Source organism: Athene noctua, chromosome 20, assembly GCF_965140245.1.
Source record: "Athene noctua chromosome 20, bAthNoc1.hap1.1, whole genome shotgun sequence".
Taxonomy (NCBI): domain Eukaryota; kingdom Metazoa; phylum Chordata; class Aves; order Strigiformes; family Strigidae; genus Athene; species Athene noctua.
In genome coordinates, this window is record NC_134056.1 from 3,349,803 (window position 1) to 3,369,677 (window position 19,875).

General features: G+C 43.8%; 1 protein-coding gene across 2 annotated transcripts; it reads right to left on the reverse strand.

Annotated features, from left to right (window-relative positions):
• Positions 1-179: 179 nt before the first annotated feature.
• On the reverse strand, positions 180-19,848 carry SNAPC4 (small nuclear RNA activating complex polypeptide 4). Of its 2 annotated transcripts, none has more exons than XM_074923510.1 (23): positions 19,748-19,848; positions 18,098-18,138; positions 16,907-17,065; positions 16,237-16,362; positions 15,310-15,388; positions 14,606-14,687; positions 13,673-13,777; positions 13,023-13,095; positions 12,568-12,732; positions 12,191-12,338; positions 11,104-11,210; positions 10,723-10,817; positions 9,900-9,994; positions 9,246-9,331; positions 8,142-8,534; positions 7,011-7,100; positions 6,542-6,785; positions 6,367-6,437; positions 5,964-6,053; positions 5,689-5,716; positions 2,983-5,060; positions 1,576-1,706; positions 180-676 (listed from the first exon to the last, which is right to left on the reverse strand). In XM_074923510.1, exons 2-22 carry the CDS (start codon positions 18,098-18,100, stop codon positions 1,587-1,589), a joined length of 4,437 nt encoding a protein of 1,478 aa, XP_074779611.1. In that variant the 5' UTR covers positions 18,101-18,138; positions 19,748-19,848; the 3' UTR covers positions 180-676; positions 1,576-1,586. The 2 variants fall into 2 exon arrangements, with proteins under 2 accessions (XP_074779611.1, XP_074779610.1); XM_074923509.1 differs by lacking the exon at positions 19,748-19,848 and adding an exon at positions 19,115-19,368.
• Positions 19,849-19,875: the final 27 nt, after the last annotated feature.

Sequence of the window (19,875 nt, forward strand, 5' to 3'; positions counted from 1 at the left end):
AGAAAGAATCCAAGCCTAATTCAATCCTGCAGTTTTAGCCACATGCATATTCATTTTCCATATTCTCCCTGGTTTTCATGCAGCTTGCAAACTTCATTTTTCTCATTAGCAATCACACTCATACACACATTATTAAAAGCACTATTTACCAGAAAAAAAACCCACACAGAATACATCAGTAATTTTTAAGTGAGAAAAATAAAACATCTGTATTTCAACAAATACTCAAGACTCTTTTGATACAAAATTAATCTGCTGCTTATTCAGCCAGTTAGCTATCAAGCAAAACCACTGTCACAGCACTAAAAAAAACACTCAATGAACAACATATTCTGCACATGGATAAACATTCACATGAATAGGGGGCCAACACAAAGGGAAATAAATAACCATCATTACTGGTTTCCCCAGATCTCCAGCAATCTTGCCCCCAGAATCTATGGCAAGCACTAGTTTGAAAGAGAACAGAATTGGTCTATGCACAAGACTTCCCTCCAGCCATTTTTTTTGCAACTTGTCTAAAGATGCAGACTGTTAGGTGATAGGAAAACCAGTCCAGTTATTCTCCTCTCTTCCCCAGGTCCATCTAGTCAGTTTGTTGGAAGTGTTAAAAGTGAACAGTGCAAAGAGTATCTCCTACTGCCACGTAGGAAGGCAGGCCTCATTCAAGTGACTCCTGCAACAAAGCACAAAAACCTCCTATTAGTCACAGCATTTTTATAGGGAAGCTGCCCTTCTGGAGTTTCTAAAACCAATTTTAAAGAAAAAAACCAAAGTCTCATCTGACAACCACACAACTCAAACACTGTTCTCGTTCACTATTTCACCAAAAGCCTCAGCAGATACCAAGACGTCACAGACTTGTACCCTAGAGAAGCTGTCCTCTTGTAATGTAGAGAAATGAAGCCACGTAGGGGGAAAGAAAAAAACCACAAAGCTGTTCAAAGATGAAGTGTTAGAAGACAAACTCCCACTGGTCTTAAGCTCCAGCTTCCCAGCAGCTTTTAATACTACACTTCAAGAGTCACCAGACAGGCTGCAGAGGGCAAACTACACAAAGAGCTGCTGCTACCTGCCTGCAATGATCTAGAACCCCGAGCAAGGACACCTTACCACCACCCTGCTGGAACCTGCAGCAAGGATTTACTTTGGCTTCTGCTGCAAGTGTTTAGCACTTGCACACAAACCCTCTCTTCAGCACTAGCTGCCCAGGCTTTCCTGTCCCACCAGTTAGGACCCTCTACTAATTTCATTTTAGCAGCCAAGCCTGTAGAGTGCTACCAACTAACTAGGCATAAAATTAGTAGGCGGTAGCATGTGCGAAAAGGCTGCCAAATGGTTGAACTTCATGATTTTTGTATCTGATTTTCACGCAGACATCTATTTTCCCTCCCCCCAAAAGCCAAAGTATTCGCCTTAGTCTATGATTAATGGGTGACTGGAGAACTCTGTGCCCTAAGGGAACAGAGAGATCATTTCAGTTCTTTCCTAGGGTCAAGATTCATTGTCTAAGCTGTACAAACCCAGGTTCTCTTCTCAGGCAAGAAATACAAGATTCACTGAGTAGCTACTAACACATTTCCTTCTCACATCCTCCTCCTCTTCCTGAAGCGGGCACTCCTCCTGACTTGAGGAGCACTGGCATCAGCCACATCAGTGCAGGAGTCCAGGACAGACTGTGCAGCATTCTCTTCAGCTTCCATACCCTGCAACGTAAGCAGAAGAGACTATCAACACCATGAGAGCTGCCGTAACTGCAAAAGAACCCCTTCAGCCATCTTTTTATTTTGGGGAGCCTAGCGAGATTGCCAAAACAATCTTCCATTTACCTTCAAAATGAAACATGGGACAACATTCTATTACCTATGTCACAGCAAGCACAAAACATCCCAAAGTTTTCACCCAACGCTGGCATTTCTTCCTACCAAACTAGAGCAATTCCTGCTGTAGTCTGTCTGGGCACAACCAGTTGTTAGAGCAGTTGTGTGCCTGCTACAAGCGACCCTTTAGTTTCCACTGCTGAAGACAGACAGCGCCCCAGACAACCCGGGTCAACACAAACTTGGTTTCTCATACCCCTACCACAAACTCTTCACTGAAAAGCACCACGAAAACAACCTGGCTGTAGCATTAATAAAAGGAGCAGGACGGAGCCTGGTGGAAGATGACACAATACAGAGGTTGGCAGTAAGGCAATCGGACAGTGAAGAATTGCTGGTGACTTTTGGACTAGCTGCTCACAGTTCAAACTACACTAAACCTGGCCCAGACCCAAAAGCCAGAGCCAGAAAAAAAAAAGATAACTGCTGGCTTTTACTAGGGAAAGCTCTGATTTTTAGGCAGCTTTGGCATCTTTCTGTAGAAACAGCCATTTACCTTGTTTATTCATCTTCATTAGTGCTTTGTTTATTTTGGAGCCACAATGAATTGAAATGCAAGTCTGAGCTAGACAATTTCCTGGCATGTTCTGCAGCAAACGGTGCTGGGCAGTAATGGATTTAGCTTAAAAGTCAGAGACCAATTTTAGGTTGGCATTATGGTTTACATCGATCCATATACTCTAATCTAAAACAATTCAGGACTAAGGCCTCAAAGGGCAATAGGAGCAAACATACACAATTCCCCTGATATTACTGGGATTTAAAGGACACAGACGATGAAAACCAAGGCCCTGATTTCAAAAACACAAGTAGTGCAGCAGATTATAAACTGTAAAAGGAAGGGAGCTTTGATACCCACTTCTGGGAACTATCATGTCAAGTTTAATGTGCTACATAAAACATGGACTTTCACCCTTGTGAGGACTAATGGCTGCCTGCTGAGCTAGAGAGCTTTTCCCTTTATCAGCTGCAAAACTATGCTTGTTCAAAAGGGACAAATTTCAACTACACTTAAGAACAGTGGGGTTTTCACCTTAGATTCCAGTGCAGTATTTACCTGGCAGTGATTTTCTGCTTTTAGTCCCTGCCATCTCTGTTTTACCTGATCTAGTAAATCGGCATCTTTGTCTCCAGGCTCGTCACCAACCGTCCAATCCAACCGTACACCTGTTAATTCATTCCCACAGCTCTCTTCCTCAGACACTTCCTTCTCACTCTGCCACTCCTCTTCGTCACTCTCTTCATATTGCTTCCTGCTGGCTGACAGAGTTGTTGTCACTTTTGGAGGAGGCAGAGTCGCTAGTACAGCTGGGAGTGTAAAGGCTGCTAGGAATCTGGCTTTCAGTAGGAGGTAAGCAGGGTTATCGCCAAGTTTCTGCTGCACCAATTCTCTGATAGCGTGCAAATCGGCCCTAGTGCCCTCATCCTGACTGGCATCAGAGGGCAGAAGACACGCTGCTTGCTCTTCTAGAGCTGCTTTCTCCAGAAGTAGCTTCGAGAGGGTTTTTAAGTTGCACAGAAAAGGTGGCAAATAAGGCAACCTGGTTTGCAGTGATGGTACCTGGACACCTTGTTTCCCATTCAGCCACTCCTTCACCAGCCCTTCATCTTCAAGGGAAATCAGGCTAAAGTCAGGTAGATTCTTCTCTGCACTGGAAGTGGTTGGCTGGGGCTGACTGTCAGCTGGCTGCGCAGTCGGAGGTTTGGAGGCAATAGGTCTGTTTTTCAGTGCTCGTGCAGCAAAGCAAACGGAGTTCTTTGGGATGTCGTTATGGGAAACTGGATCGCCTGGGTGAAGCACAATCCCTTTCGTGACGACGCCTGGACTGGAAGATGACCCGTTTGTTGTAATGGAGGCAGAGCCCTTTCCCAAGCTAGCGAGAGTCGACACACACTGGGAATCAGACCCCTGAGTACTTGCAGGTCGCTGTGCCTGGGGCAGCAGCACAGCCCGCAGGGTTGGTGCATCGGGGGGAAGAGCAGCCTGAGCTGCAGAGGAGTCGGGAGCCTTGGAGAAACCATCTGAACATGCAGGCATTGCAGAAGAAATGCCGGATGCGGCGCATCCAGGACTCACTGAGGCCACAGGTAGGAGAATTGTGGAATGGGTGGTTGCCTTTCCCAAAGGCACTCCTCCTGCCGACTGGGCACTTGGGGCTTTTGTCTCTGCACCGCTGGGGTGAGCTGTATTTGCTCCCAGGCTAGAGATGTTGCCAGTGGAAGTCACAGTTGTCTGACACTGACTTCTGACAGCAGCAGGTGGCAGTCCTTGGGGAACACCCACCACAGTTTGTACAGCGGTGGGGAGCAAAGCCTGCGGTGTTACGACCCACGTGAAAGGCAGTATGTTGTTGGGAATCAAACGTGAACCAGTCTGTGGAGTTACAAGAGCAGGCAATAGATTGACTGCCCTCTGTTGTGGCCCTTTACTGTTCAGTTCACAGGTAACTGGTGTGGAAAGAGACAATTTGTTGGTGCCAGACTCAACACCAACGGGCACCACTGTAATCTGACGTGGCACAAAAGCTGGGTTTTGTAACACTACCGAAGCTGAGCTACCAGCTAGGACCTGACCATTGCACCCTCCCTGGTTTGGGGCCTTCTCTGCTGTGGCTGGATTCATGCCTGGAAACACCCCTCCTTCAGCGCTGCTTTCCAAACCCTGCTCTTTTAGTTCCTTATTGGACTGTAGTTCTGTCCCTTGTGAGGAACCAGGGCTTTCCCCAGCTTCTGGCACTGCTGAGGAATGGCTTTTGAGCACAACAGCGGTAGAAGTTGAACCTGCAACAGAAGCAGGTGCTGGCAGTGGAGCTGGTGGGCGCTGTACCTGGCTATTTGCGCAGCCAACTGCTGCAGATTTGCTCCCTGCTTGTGCAGAAGGAATGATTTGCTGTGGTGGGTGCTGGATTATCAGAGGTCCCGAAACCAACATCTGTGGGGCAACAAATACTGTCCTCTGCATAGCTTTCTTATCCCGGGCTTCTCTGAGCCGCTTCTCTCTCAGTAATTCTGAGACAGTTTTAGGCTTCTGCCTTTGCACCTGGGCTGGAAGAGCTCCCTGCTTGGCAGGAGTGCTGCTCTCCAGGACAGCAGTGGAAGTCTCCCTTGCTTTTAAGGCAACACGTCTCCTGACAGTTTTCCTTCGTACGCCCCTCTGAGTACAAGATTGTGATGAACTGCCTATAGATAAGGGAAAATTAAATTTTAAAGAAGTAAAAAAGATTGAACAGCCGTTCCTTAGCTATTAAACATCAAGTACACTGCACAGGAAGTAACAACATCCCTGTCTATGAGAGTTCCTACCACACTGTTGTATTGATGTAATCAAGCCCCGCCCTGACATCCTTCAGATGACTGATGCAGCAAGCTTACCACTTCTTCAGTAATGACATAATTTTCCCCAGAAATCACAGATGGGCTAGGAACACACCTTAACACCACACGCAAGGAATTGTACTGGTCAGCACTACACAGGCACTTTGCCCCAGCCAGGGAGACAGCAACAAACTGGGGTTTTGGTTGGTGGCAGCATGTTCACTACAGCCAGCACCTTGCTGCAGAAAAGCGTAACAGTGATGCTTTACAGTGCCACTGGTCCCCCAGCCCTTCAGTACTTTTTTCCAGTCCTTACCAAAGGGTAACACATTTAGCCAATAACTGAAAGATCCAAGAGCTAGCAAAAATGAGCATGACAATGTAGTTTTGTTCCAAAAGTTCTCCTTCAGTTAAATTGGTCATTAATGTAACGGTGATGAATTAAGGGAAAGGTCTTGCACATCATAAAAAAAATAAATGTTCTGGTAGGTACCTGAAGAAGTCTCCATATTTTGGGAAGCCTGCCAAAAAAATTATATTAAATTATACTTCTGATATATATTAAAACAGTTCAGATGTGAATCAAACCCACATCTGCCAACATCCTATACAAGCGGCCACACAGCCAGCATTTTATTATGCTTCTGAACCAAAACTGGTAACACATGCACACAAACAGCACCACCGGCCACATGATTAAAAAAGAAAGTATCTCTACTTTAGTCAAGACTTCAGTAGGAAAAGTTAGAGACAGACCATGTGCAATACCTGCTGAGGCTTTTCTGCATTAGCCTCTAACTGCCTGAGCCTTCTCTCACGAATGATCTTCATACAACCATTGGTATCAATCTGAAAGAGCTGTAAGATGAGAAATTCATTAAAATTTGTGGCAAAAAGGTGCTGGTAGGGCCAGTGACAATAAGATAGATGGGAAAGGCTTCACATGCAAGATTCTGGGGATATTTTTTACACTTACAGAAAAAGTCCTGACGGTATTAGATTTTGGACACAGGATTTACTTAAGAAACATCATATGCAAGCCATGAAGTCAGATTAATCCAGTAAGGAGATGATTTTTAAAGAAACAAACCTTCTCTTTAAACATCAAATACAGAAATAAAGATTACCACTGTCTGAAAGCAGATAATGCTGTTAAGGCAGTAAAACCTACCTGAATGAAAAGCGTGAACAGAGGAGTACTCATGAGACTGACCGACTTAATCTTCTCTTGAATCAAATCAGCTAGAAAGAAATCCAACATCAAAATCAGCTGGGCATTCACTTACAAGATGTCAAAACTAGGGACAAAAAGCAGCAAAGTACTGTCCCTGAGGGGTCACCACTACCTTTTGTCTGACGAAAAGCCATCTTCCCAGTTTGCAAGGTGCAAGGCAGTAGCACGTTGCCCACCCAAGGTGTCACTGCCATCAGAAGCTTTCTGTCAAGGTTCATTCTTCTCAAACGCCTTCTTTCTTGACGATTAGTTTTCTCTGTGATGTTCTGTGGCCCCTGAGGCTTCTGGTCAACAGATGTACTAACTTCAGATACTTTTGTTAAAACGGTGGCAGAAGGTTTTAGTATCTTTGATTGCTGTGCATGAACAAATACATAATTAGATTTCCAATTAGAAAGGTTCTACCATAATTGGTCCCAAGACGAACTATTCATGGGGCAGTTATGGAAAAAAAATTACAAGCTTTTCTTCTTGAGACTACAGTGCAAGAAGATGTGTGATTCTATCAAAAATCATTTCCCACTAAATAGAGCCTGGCAGTGCTCACATCGAAGAGCAGACAAGGCAGAAGAGGCACTTACAAGTTTCCTCTGAAAGCATGTATTACTTCTTAGTACTCTTCTCACATCCTCCAGGGTAACCTGCAGCACCTGCTTCCCACACCTGGAAGCCTTAATACAAAAGCGAACAAGAAAAGATAAAAGGTGAAGTATCTTGCAGAAAATTACTTGCACTGACCATACACTGAAGGTACAAAAAAAGTCTTCAGCATTCCTGCTGTTGAAAGTATCTCATTAAATTAAATCAGCCCTGAAGTGCAGACACTGGCCTTATCTTTTAGTCCTTGTGCATTATCACACCAAATTCTATTGTGCAAAGTATCTGCTAAAACCCACAGGACAGCCAGAATTTATTGGATCAGTCTCTTTGCATTTTTTGCCTTAACAGTACAAGGGAAGGAACAAGAAGTTTGGAAAAGCCACTGACTCTTTCCTGAACTTCTACTAGTAAAAATAATGCTGCATCTGCAATCAAAATTAAATCTGATTACACCAGATAAGCACTTACAACCCTTGCATACCATGACCCCCAGAACACACCATTTCTGTAACCAACAAACTTGTCCCTGGTGCAACTGACCCCGCAGTCTAGGGCACACGGGTAATTCTTAACACAAAAGTCAGAACAATTTTGTTTCCTTGAACTTATGTAGTAATTCAGATATTTAATATTTTGCTAAAGAGTATCTTTCTGCAAAAATGTGCTAAGGGGGTTTGTACTGTTTCAGTACCTGATCTGGGGTGAAAAACTCAGCTCAGAATCATACAGATGTATAAATAACTTAGTTCTTCCAAGGTCTAAGCCAATATACCCTAGTCATTAGAGTAGAGAGACATCACAATTCACTGGACAATTCTCCTTTATGAAGATCTAAAAAAAAAGTTTCATTTCTGTGACACTATGTGTAGGAAAGAACACAGCTATTTTCTAGGTGATGTATGGGGAGGCAGTGCTAGAAATTTCTGTTTAATCCCACAGCTCGGTTTCCAACAGCACCCCCCAATGGCACAGCGAGAAAGCAGCCAACAGAGGCACAAAAAAAATTTTGCCATCTACTCATCACATTCTTTACTGCAACAACTGTGCTTCCCAGTCACTTCTGATCTAAGCACCAATCCCATCAAGAACAGACTGAGAATCCCGGGATTCACCTTGTTCATTACTTCTATTGGATTCTTCACAATGACGTCCGTTGAATGTGGACACGCAATGCCCCTCAGGAGGGTGTTCAACTCTGACGATTTACTGGCACCTCTGTCCTTGTCTCCATCACACGTCGCACTTGGAACTTCACTGCTACTGATCTTTGCACCAGCACTCGCAGGAGAGAAAAGGGAGGGAGTTTGGTATCTTCCTTTGTTTGACTCCTGCGTATTTGTCCATGTTGGTACCCACAAATCAATGCTGGGAAATGCACACTCCTCCCTGATTGCTGTTTCCTCCTCTGAACTGTCGTCTAAATCCAGTTCTATGTCTTCACTGCTACTCTCTGAAGAGCAGGAACTCTCTTCTATGTGTCGGCGTTTTGCTGGCCTAGATTTTTTCTTCTCAGTCAAAAAAACCACAGACAAGTTTTAACCAGTGTTCACCCTTGACTTGCAAATCTCTCAAATCAGTAAGTTAAAGTTTCATGGGGCAGTATCATATCAGTAATGTGTGGCTTCCAAACGGATAGTTCTGCTTAACTTCTGCTAAGACTAACTTAATCCAGTACAACTGACTATTGTCTTTGGATTCAGATTTTTATTGATTTAGATTCATGTCTGGAAAGAAAAAGCTACAGATAGGGACAAACTTGTGTTAAGAACTGGTGCACATGGAAGTACAAACTAAGTAGTTGCCCCATCTCAACATATTTGGGTTTCCATGAACCCCTCCCTAGGGCCGGTGCTTTGCCAATGGAAACAAGACTAACTTTAACATGGTCTTAAGCAGCCAGAATTTCTGGAGTTCCTGGTATCAAAATTTGCAATGCATGAGGTACTTATTGAAAACCTCAGTGTATCCCATTCTTATAGGCACTTCAAGGTAATGAAGAAATTTCTGGGTAATATACATATAGCAAATTAACCTCAGACCTTTAGAACAAAGGCTGCTTTAACACGTGAAAAATTAGACCATGAACATCATGACAAAATCCAGATTGACACAGATTTCACACAATTTTTGCACTGATTCCACAGGATTTTGCTTTTAGTTTAGAGAACCTTAATTAAAGAGATGGGACCGTGACATAGCAGGATTCCATACAATACCTCATATCCAATCATGAGTTTCCACTTGCTTAGACATTGGGAACCAGTCCGGTGTGGCAATTCAGAAGCTATTTTACTCCAGTGACCTAAAAAGGACGCAGAGTGGACCATAGCTATTAACGCAACACACTGAGCGACAGGCCTTTCCAGAGCAGAACATCCTATCTTTCCTTGTATAAGAGACAGAGTTACTGGGTGAACAGATTTCAAAACCTTAAAACTCATTAGTATTAGTGTTCTTCAATCAGACTTTGCATCACTATACACTCAGCTAAGTTAGAAACTACAACAAGTGAACCAGAGATGAAAACCTTTGCAGAACTACACACGCCCTTGCAGCAGTAAGAGCACTTAAAGCTTAAACTGAATGCTTAAAAGCTTCTATTTGTTAAGAAAAGTTCTCTTTGATAAAATCAGAGAATTCTTTCACAGGCTGTGAACTGTTATAGCTCTGACACCTTGCTAACACAACTACAGAACTCTTTACTACACAATTTCCAGGAACAGACTACACGGTATAAGGAAGGCTGCAGTCACCAGTACGAAGCAGAATCTGCTAGTACCAGCTGAAGGGCTTAGGAGAGGAGAAAACTTAAATGATCAATTCCTTAGTAATACTTACTTCTCTAAAGATTAAGCCACAGAAACACTTACCCAGGCCATGTTTTTGAACCAGTTCAATTAGCTGCTCCTCTTCCCTTAAACTCCACTTGCCCTTCTTTACATCACAGTGCAATGCTTTTAAATACCTTCAAAATGAAAACATTAAAATAAGGAACATTCAACTCTGCTTGTACAGCTTCGATCATCACCACACATTCTGAGGCTGAACAAAACCAGCATTCCTTATCAGATCTTTCCTTTTTGTAAAGGGTCCCATCCCTACTCCCTTAATACAGCAGAGCTACAATCTCCTCGTTCTGAAAAATATCAGACCACAAGTTTAAGAATTACAACAGGCAGCTGTAAAATGGGTCACTGAAATTAGGACATACTGTACTCCGAGTCTCCTGAAGATGAATCCAAGGCTGAAAATCACTCAGCACCTCATTACTGGTGTTCAGTTACAGGAAGTCACTGACTAGATCATTTTCAGAGGCACAGATAATACACAGATAACAACCTCTCCTCCCTACATGAATTCATTCATCTTTAATGACCCCTTTGCTTTATTTTGAACAACATCCTTCCCGACTTCTGCTAACAGGCAACTATAACTGAGGGAGTAGCACACCGCAGGCAACAATGCACCGTTCTCTCTGTTAAACTCCATCTCAACCGTTTGACTTCTGTAACTACAAATGCAGGGCTATGTGGAGACAATGGCAATGATTATATTTAGACCATAACCACTTTTTACAAAACAGTCTTTAAGGTGACACTGGTTTAAGCAACTCAAACATACGTGTGAAACTCGCTGCATCTTGGCTCTGTGTAATGAACCTGGACGCGCAGTTGGTACGTGCAGGGTACTCACCGATCCCTGCACTGAGCATCGCTCCTCCCCGGCACCTCGGTCCGAATTTTATACCAGTCACGCTCTCCGTACTTCTTCACTGCAGCCAACAGCATCTACGTTAATCAGACAAAGCAAGAGTTGATATTCTCATCAGTAATAATCCTAACAGGCCTGAGACAGAAGCAGTTGTATTTGTTTCCACAGCGTGGTACATCTCTGAACAGAAGCGTTCAGGAGCTTCTAAGCCTTGTTAACTTACAAACTACCCATCTTGGTCCATTTTACATTCCTTTGTGCCACTGTTAAAGCTCAGATGGATGTAGCCATGCAACATCCCGACAGCCTAAACTTCCCACTTCTTGCACCCTGCAATTCCAGGCATCAGAGAACAGAGCTTACAGCATCTTCCTCTGGTGTCCAGGGTCCTTTCTTCAAACTGGGGTCCACGCTCTTCGTCCATCGGTAGATCAGCTGAGCAGAATCTCTTCCTTCCATGTAATAAGCAACTAAAAATGCAAAGGTGTATTTTAAAGTCTGTTGCAAACAGTGTTTTTTCCTTTACTCACATTGTAACTGTGATATTTTCAAGCCGTGGATACCCATAAGCAGCATTTTAATCTCAGTTTAAATACTTAAGTAACGGTACACAACAAGAAAGAGCGTGACATATACAAAATGTTACTATCTATAATGGCATTATCCCTACTAGACCCAACAATCCATTTCCAACAGCAGAGAACTAGGAAAGGTCTCAGCTCCAATACGTATCTGACAGGTTCAGGACACCAGGTGTTACACTCACAGGCTTGGATTTAGGACTCCAGATACTCAACTGAGGGTCCTAAATCCAACTCAACTCTACTCCTCACTAGTCATGCTGCCTCCCACACTTCTGAACAGAAGCAGCAGTACCAACACCCTGGGAAAGGCTCCAGGCACAGCACTGGAAACTGTTAAAACAGCTGGCCATGAATGAATACTGGCTTTCTAGGGAAGCACTCTGATGATTTTGGTACAAAAAACAAAGCTCACACAACCATCAGTACTCGTTAATAACTCTCAGCCAGTTTCAACCAAATTCCAAAGATGGATAAAGGTTCCAAGAGATACTAAGTTCTTGCTAATATAATGAAACTTCCAGGTAGGTACAGGAAAGGCATATATCACTGTTCCCACCAAGAAAAAAAAGGGAAAATTCAACCATCCTCTTTCATTCATTGCACCAGGGGGGAGGGTTTAGAAACCAGTATATCTGCAGTTTCAGATGAGCCACAGCACTTTTGCGCCTTGCCTAGATCACAGGCTAGACGCAGAACTGTGACTATCCCGGAAATGGAAACTTTCATAGGAAAACTTCATTAATTCCTGAATCAGAGCAGGCTAGGTGCTTTAGCATGCAGAAACATTAACAGACACAGGCTGGGAGAATGAAAGAAAGCCACCAGTACAGGTGAATGGAAGACATTTTCACTTGTAGGTCACTTACTTTTCTTGTATGGGATATGACTCCCCACTCTCATCTCTTCAACAAGCTCTAAAAGCATCTGATCTTCATCTCTGGTCCATTCTTTCCTTTTCAAATCTTTGTTATAGACTTGATACTTCTGCAAGCACTGGAAAGGTGTCCTGTTTGTCTTAATACAACAAAAACAGAGCTATTCAGGTAACTGGGTATTTATGATGATAAAAATCAAAAGGGCAAGGCTAAAGTACCAAACTTTTGGTACTGTTCTTGAATGCTTCTCAGAAAGGCATTAATTAACAGTGAATTAATTCATCGTGTTCTGAAAACTGGCACAAGGCACAGTTAAGTCAGAATTAACTTACTTGTCACCTCTTATTTTTGAGCTCAGCAGACCTTACCCCCAGCTCCTGGGCTATAGTCTGCCAGTCCAGATAACCATGTTCAGCAGCTACAGTCTTTAGCCTCTCTATTTCCTCCTCAGTCCATTCCTTCTTGTTGATGCTTGGATGCTCCCAATTTTGCCAAAACTTCCTCAGTTCTTCTGAACTACGTTGCCCATCAAACTAAAAGGAACAGCAAAAATCTGTTTCGTCTTGTAGCTGGGACTGGAACACCCAGACACACAGGAACACCAACACAAAGAATATATTTTGCATTCCACTTATGTCTTATTGGTAAGTTTTCCAGAATTTTCAAAGTTTTCAAAGTAAGTTTTCTAATTTAGATCACATAACAGTTAATTTTCAGAAATGCATGATGGGAATAGTGGATGCAAACTAGATCAGGTCAGATAATTCTCAAGAGAAGGGGCACAGATATCAGAAGTAATAAAACAGCTGATCTCCCAACTTACATGGATGTTTGAAATTTTCTCCCAGTCATGCTCATCAAATCTGCTTCCTAACAAGTCAGTCTCTGGGAGTTGGCTAAAGCAGAAGGTACAAAGAGAAAGAACGAACCACATTAAATGGTTAATTAAATAGTCTTCCTGATTTTGCTTCATCTTACTCCTCTCATCTCTTACTGATTTCCACAAGAACTGAACACTATTTCAAAGCATCAGGCTCTTTAGCATAGTAACTTTGCTCAAAACAATGTTTCTTCTTGAAAAAGTCCCCTACAAGATGATATTGGTTAGCATTGCAAACCATTAATGCAGTATCAAAACACATTGCTCCAGATGGGTTAATGAGCAAAAGCTCAGAATTACTGAGCTCTCTGCTTCCTCACTGCTAAATCAACAACTATTTAAAACAGCACCTCTATATTGAGTATGGATAATACATTTGTAGATCAACAACCAAACCACAATTCTTCATAAACAGTAGAGATGAGAGCTCTACAGAGTCTGAACAGTACTTATTTTTATGCAAGCCCACAAAAATAAAACTGTCTCCAAATGTCCTATCTAGCAGTACTCAAGGAAGGAGGGAATTTTAAGAGGTAAATTCCAAGAACTGAGTTCCATTCATTTTCACCACAAACAAACAGCAGACTTCTCACTTAATTGCCTCTATTTCTTGCTCCACTTCTTTGATTTGCTTTTCCAGGATCTGTTTCTCTGTTTCAGTCTTGACTTTTTCCAGTTTCTGATTCCAGTAACTCATCCTATTCAAAGACATTGTTATCATTACTTAATATGACTAGATGGCAATGAGGTCAATAGCATCAGAAGACATAGACAGTTTCCCCCTCAGTATTCTTCTTTCTTTCAAGTTTATTTCCATACCACACAAAACTGTTGTTCTTCCAGGTTTTCCCATATGGCACACTCATTGTCCTATTTTTGCCCTTTCAATGCAAATCACTGACCCAGAACAGGTCTCAGATTAATCATTTTGGTATTTACAGAGAGAACCAACAGTAGCTGCAACAGCAACAAAGACCGTACCAGCTCCAGTCACAGAAATTTCTCACTGGACACATCGTTATGACTTGCTACATATCACAACTTCAGCTTCAAGCCCTGTAGACTACCTAAGTTATACCACTGCATCAGTGGGAATAGATGGCCATAAAACGCCACTATACAAAACAAACCTCTCCACCTGCGAAATACCCACAAAGCAATCATCAACCTAAATGCTTATGGCCAGAACACTGCAGTCTAAGACCCTTTGGTACCACGTGCACACACAGATAACACAGATGTCAACAACAAAGGAAAGATGCTGCTAGCTACAACAGTGTCACCCTCTGCACCGGTGCCCCCAGGAGAGGGGAGTGTGAGGAGGACTGCTGTAATTCAGAGCGGCTCTCCCAGACCCAATGGTGACAGTCAAAGTATCTTTCCTGTGTTTTGTAACCTTACCGAAATTGCAAACGGTTAATGCAAGAACTTGCTGAAGGAACGTAGAATTTCCACATATATCCTCTCCTTCCTTCATACACAAGGCTCTCACCAGGAAAAAGAAGATTTTTTTCCACAGTACTTACTTCATTAACTTCGGCTGAAGCAGGCGCTGCAAGCGGTCACTTACTACTGATTTCTGCAATAATGTTTTCTCTCTGCTTTTCCCTGGACAAAACAAGGTAATCGAGCATTCAAGACATTAGTGCAAAACCACTGCCAAGAAAAGGAGAAATCCACTGCTTTCAACACCACTGTTACAGCATTCCCCAGATCTTCAATAACAGTTCATCTTCATTAGCTACACAATTCTGTCGGACAGAGCAGTTGCCAGAGGCTAGGTAAATTGATTCTGTTCTTCCCCCAAGTGACTAATGTCATGTCTGACTTGGGCAAGTCGCAGCCTCTTGCTCAGTTTAAGTTCCAAAGAGATCTCAATAAACATCATCACCCAGGTGGCTGTAACTACACAGAGCTGTAAGTGTCCCTTGAAATTCTCTCATCTGAGCGCTGCCCTTGCACAGTCTCATTTGGTTTTGGAGCACTCACAGGACTTGTTATATGATGCACCAAAACAAATGCAAATAAAAGAAGCAAATCATTAATCGCTCAGTGAAATAATTTACAGAGCATCCCATTTATTTTTAACTCTTTTTTTGTGGAGTCAAGTATGAAATATCAGAAGTGTTCAGAATTAACTGCAAACAGTGGTGGTGGGGAACTAACAATATGAATGTATACGTTTGTTATAGCTCATATAGAAGACTGAACTACACACAGAGTTACTTACATTTTTTTGAAATCAGTTGTTCAAAGGATTTTATGCCCTGAGCTGCCTTTTCCTTGGCCTCTTCATTGAAAGGAGGGCCCTAATGAAGATTTTATAGGTTAGATGCACTAAAAAATTTCCCCTTCTTCTTAGAACTCAAGCATGAACTACTACAAAAAAAAGACTAGTAACTCAAACTTGTGCAAACTGTCACACTCAAACTGCTAAGTTACCTTTATTAGTGCTAGCTCACATATATATCAGAAGACATAAAAGAACCACATACAAATAGATATTTCAAGCAAGTAAGTTTGTCCATGGTTACACAGCACATTCTCAGTTCAGAGCCAGGCCTGCTGGCATTAGCTGACGGTTGGTTGAAGCAGCATTTGAAACACGGGGACACATATTATGCATGTTTGTACCTTCTTAAGATACACTGCCAACTTGGGTAGGATTTAACCGAAATATTACCAGCCATCCCTTGAATATTATATTAATTTATGTATGGTGACAGTTGACATCTTAGCCACAACAAAAAGTCAAGATCTCCATTTGCTAGCGACCCTTTAAAAACACAGGAAAAAAAGTAGTGACATTTGCCTCAGAAAACTGTTTCAAAGACAATCAGATTTTAACGAGTACTGTAAACAACAGCCTGGAATTGGATTGTGGAGATGAAGACAAACAATCAAAGTTAAGTTCAAGTGCCCCATGGCTGAAATGCCATTCCTCAGAACTCACTTGCAGATGTCACAACCAGACATGGGTTGAACAAACGTTTCCCAAAGAGGGTAAGTAAGCCACAAGTGAGGGGAAAAACGGTTTCAAACTGAGGAGTGACATTCACAGTCACACAGCTGAAAGCTAACTCAGTTTTAATGCAGCTACAGTTTAAATCTATCACCAAAAGACATATCTGTATGTAACCTCGTTATATTTACTCACAATTCCTGTTGCTTTATCCTTAAAGTATGGCTTCATAAAATGACCCAAAAAGATATTTGCTGGTAAATTTCTACCATCTCCTGCCTTTGCTGTTTTTGGACCACCAAGCTCGCACATGATTTCGTTCTGCAACATAAGAATTAAATAAACAGCATCAGTGTCTCCTTCCATTTCCTAATTTCAGAGAGCAGTGGCTGAGCCATCACAAACATCCCAGGCCAGGTTCTAATTTGCAGTACCAGACTGCAAATCAGTGTACGTGTTAAAGACAGGATTTGGAATTTCCTAAGTCTGTATCGTACAGTGCAGATGATTTAAAAAATACTAAATTGCTACAACAAGCTAAAATATAAAATATAAATTACCCTAGTAGCATTTTTGGTGATAAGACAGCATGAAAATATCAGTCAAACAAGCCATTTGAAAGGCCAGTCAAGTGACATCGGTTTGAATTGCCACAAAGAAAATGAACCTGATTCCTGACCAAGCAGGCTGAGCACTGCATCAGCATATGAATAAGGGACTACAACTGCTGCAGCTGATTCCACTGGTACCTGTGATGGATGAGGAATGTCCTGGAAAGTTTTACTGGGCTTGATGGACAGGGGAAGATGACAAATGGCAACCCAGCAAAGAAGAGGAACGAACATCTTACTCCCGTTTCACTCACCTGCTGTTCTTTGTTTTGTGCAATGAGAAGCTTGACTTCCTCAATCTTTTCCTGGATAACTTCCTGGTACACATGGTTCATCTGCAGACATGTTTCTGGATCCTGTGGCAGACTACTTTCAATATCATCATCACTACTGTCATCTTCTCTTTCCATTTCCTTGAAGCAAATAAGGCATTTGAGGGGGAGGAGGAGGGAAAGGAAAGCAAAAAATGCTTGTTTTAAAAGCAGATAGGTAACATAATTATTTTTGTAACTTGATACTTCTATTACCTTACAAAACTGATTTTCAAAAGATCTGGAGGCACATAACTTTGTTTCTCCACGGCAGTTGTCCCGAATGCCCCCAGAGGCAGAGTTTGCAGCCTCACCTAGCTCCCCTTTGCCCTGTTCATTAGTTCAGCCTGCTGCTACCTGAACCAGAGTGACTCCAAACTTTGCCAACACCTGGTCTTGTGCCATCAACTACAAAACTGTAAGTAACTCCAAAATAGTAGCACTTTACACTGGAGCACTCTTACTTGCTAAATCTGTACTTCAGAACCACCCCTCCAAAATTCCATCTCACTGGTGCTTCTACTGAAGCAATTCTCCTCTTACACGATTTAGTACCACATACTTTGGACACAAAGCAGGGCCCTGTTTTATGAAAGTGCTCTGCACCTGGGTGCAGTCTGCACCAACAGATCTGTCTTTGGAAGCTAGCTTCTCCTTTCCTGCACTGTACAGGTTTTAAATAATTCTCTGCTAAATGTTTTTACGTGAAGTCTAAGAAAATATTATGTTTAAAACAACACCAGAAGTAAACAGATTAGTCAAATTTTTAGAAGTAGTTTCCCCCTCACGTACAAACTCCAGGTGCAAAGTAAAAGATTTCCTGATGAAAAGCTGCTGATTTCTTTCTCACATTAAACTGCTCTGAGCTCCCCAGAAGCTGGTGTGTTCCAGTGAGATCAGCAAGCACTAGAAAAGGGAAGCTTCTGATGCCTGGCATTTGTTTTCACATGAAGAAACGTCCTTATTACATGTGCATACCAAAGTCCTGGGCAGAAATAACTAAACCTCCAGGTCTATTAATCCTTCCTGAGCTACAAACCCAAGCCAGATGCCTAGATTTCCCCAGAAACTTCCCTTCCTCCTGCTCCCTTCAATGGACAGATGGAAAGACATGCTTAAAGAGAAAATGGTTACCATTTCAGCATGGGAATCTGAGTCATCATCTTCACCATCATCTGTCAGACAACAAAAATACAAAAATACTGACTGCAGTGAGATTAAAAAAACCTCAAAAACCAAAGACTTTTCAATTAGAACATACAGAATAAGGCACCACATAGTACCTCTGACACAACCATTACAGTTTTTGGACACTGACAATATTGTCAAGTAAAAATGGTATTTAGTTATACTCCACATACGCAGTTTTTTGGGGTAGAGTAGGAAAAAAAAAAGCAGCTTCTGATAACTGTAATAATAAAGCCGCATCTAGGTCCTACACATCATGGCAAATTACAGGCCCCAGACCATGAAGTGAACATTCCAACCCAACGGAACCCATGAACCTGACAGTCCTTCCACACTCTTCAGCAGTATTAGGTTTTGCATTCAGTGTGGCCACAGACTTCTGACATACATTATTCAGACTTGCATGATCAAAACATAGGTGGCTAAATTGACTGTGAAGCCACCATAGGTATAAATACCCACTATTACCACCCTCTCTTTGCTTTGAAACATTAATTTTGGAAGGCACAGGCAGGCCACGAAACAGAGTGGCTCACACAGCAGAATTTGTGTGGCACCATCAGACGGCGTGGGAACAGCTGCGATTTAACCACTGACAATATTTGGTGGGCTGTTAACGTTTCATGAGTCAGCTCGTTACCACCTGCCCTGACTAGAAACCTCCATCAGAAGCGTGACGGCTCCCTCTACCTTTCCCGCGAGCTTGCCGTGGGTTTCACCATGAAAATACGCAAACCAGCGGTGTAAGAGGCTTCTCCTGCAAGGACGCTTGATAAGGAAAGCCCTAAGGAGACGCCTCGCCATAAGTCTTCCAGAATTCGTTCAGAGCGCCGAATATGCGCAACGTCTGGCAGAAACGGTGGGGCTAAGATAAAAACCGACGCGAGCCAGACGCAAATCTGGAGAGCCAGAGCAGAGGCACCAGCGGAGGCTGGAGAGGGGCGAGCCCGCGCCCCGCCGTACCCGTGCCGGAGCTGAGGCTGCAGTCGGACACGGCCACCTCGATGCTGCCCCCGCCGGGCTCCAGGCTCCGCTCCAGCTCCTCGATTTCCCGCCGGATCTTCTCCCGCTCCGCGTTCAGATCGAGGGCCGCGGGGGACAGCGCGGCCTCGACGCCCGGAGGGCGCCGGGCCCCCGCCGGGCCCGGCCAGCGGGACATGGCGGCGCCGCAGGCTCCCAGGCCTGCCCCACACCTTGCCGCAGGCCCCGCCCCTCTCCCTCCGCCCAATCGCTGCTGCGCACCTCGGTCAGCTGAGACCCCCCCGCACGTGACACCGCACAGCCAATCACACACGCCGCGGCGGGGCCGGGGTACGTGGCCGGCGAGAGGGCGCTCCCGGGTCCCCGCTCCCACCCCAACCCCGGGACCGCACACCGGCTGTGCCGCCGCCCCCGCCGCCTTTAATAGCTCCACAAACCCCGGTACAAACCGCTGCCGGAGACCGGGCCCCGCCGCCCCCCATCCCACCGCGGCCAGGAACGCCCGATGGGGAGAGAAAGGGAAGCAGCGGGGGGGGGGTCCCAGCGGCAGCCCGCGGGGGCTCGGGGGAATGTGGGGTGCCCGGGGAGGAGGGCCCGAGGTCCCGGCCCACGTACTCTTGTCCGTTCGGGTTTTAGTGATCCGGCGGCCGGACGGTGGGTGGAGATGGAAAAGCGGCTCTGCAGCAGCGCTAAACAGCTTCCCGTGTGCTAATGAGGCTGAATGTCAGGAATGAACTTTTAAG

What these genes read in the sequence shown, in the direction of transcription:
- SNAPC4 (XM_074923509.1), bottom strand. Translation starts at nt 19,310, where the DNA reads ATGTCCCGCTGGCCGGGCCCGGCGGGGGCCCGGCGCCCTCCGGGCGTC. An exon ending in TCATATCCCATACAAGAAAA is followed by an intron (nt 11,211 to 12,190) that starts GTAAGTGACCTA and finishes TTGCATTTTTAG; the next exon opens with TTGCTTATTACATGGAAGGA. An exon ending in GGCTTTTCGTCAGACAAAAG is followed by an intron (nt 6,438 to 6,541) that starts GTAGTGGTGACC and finishes ATTTCTTTCTAG; the next exon opens with CTGATTTGATTCAAGAGAAG.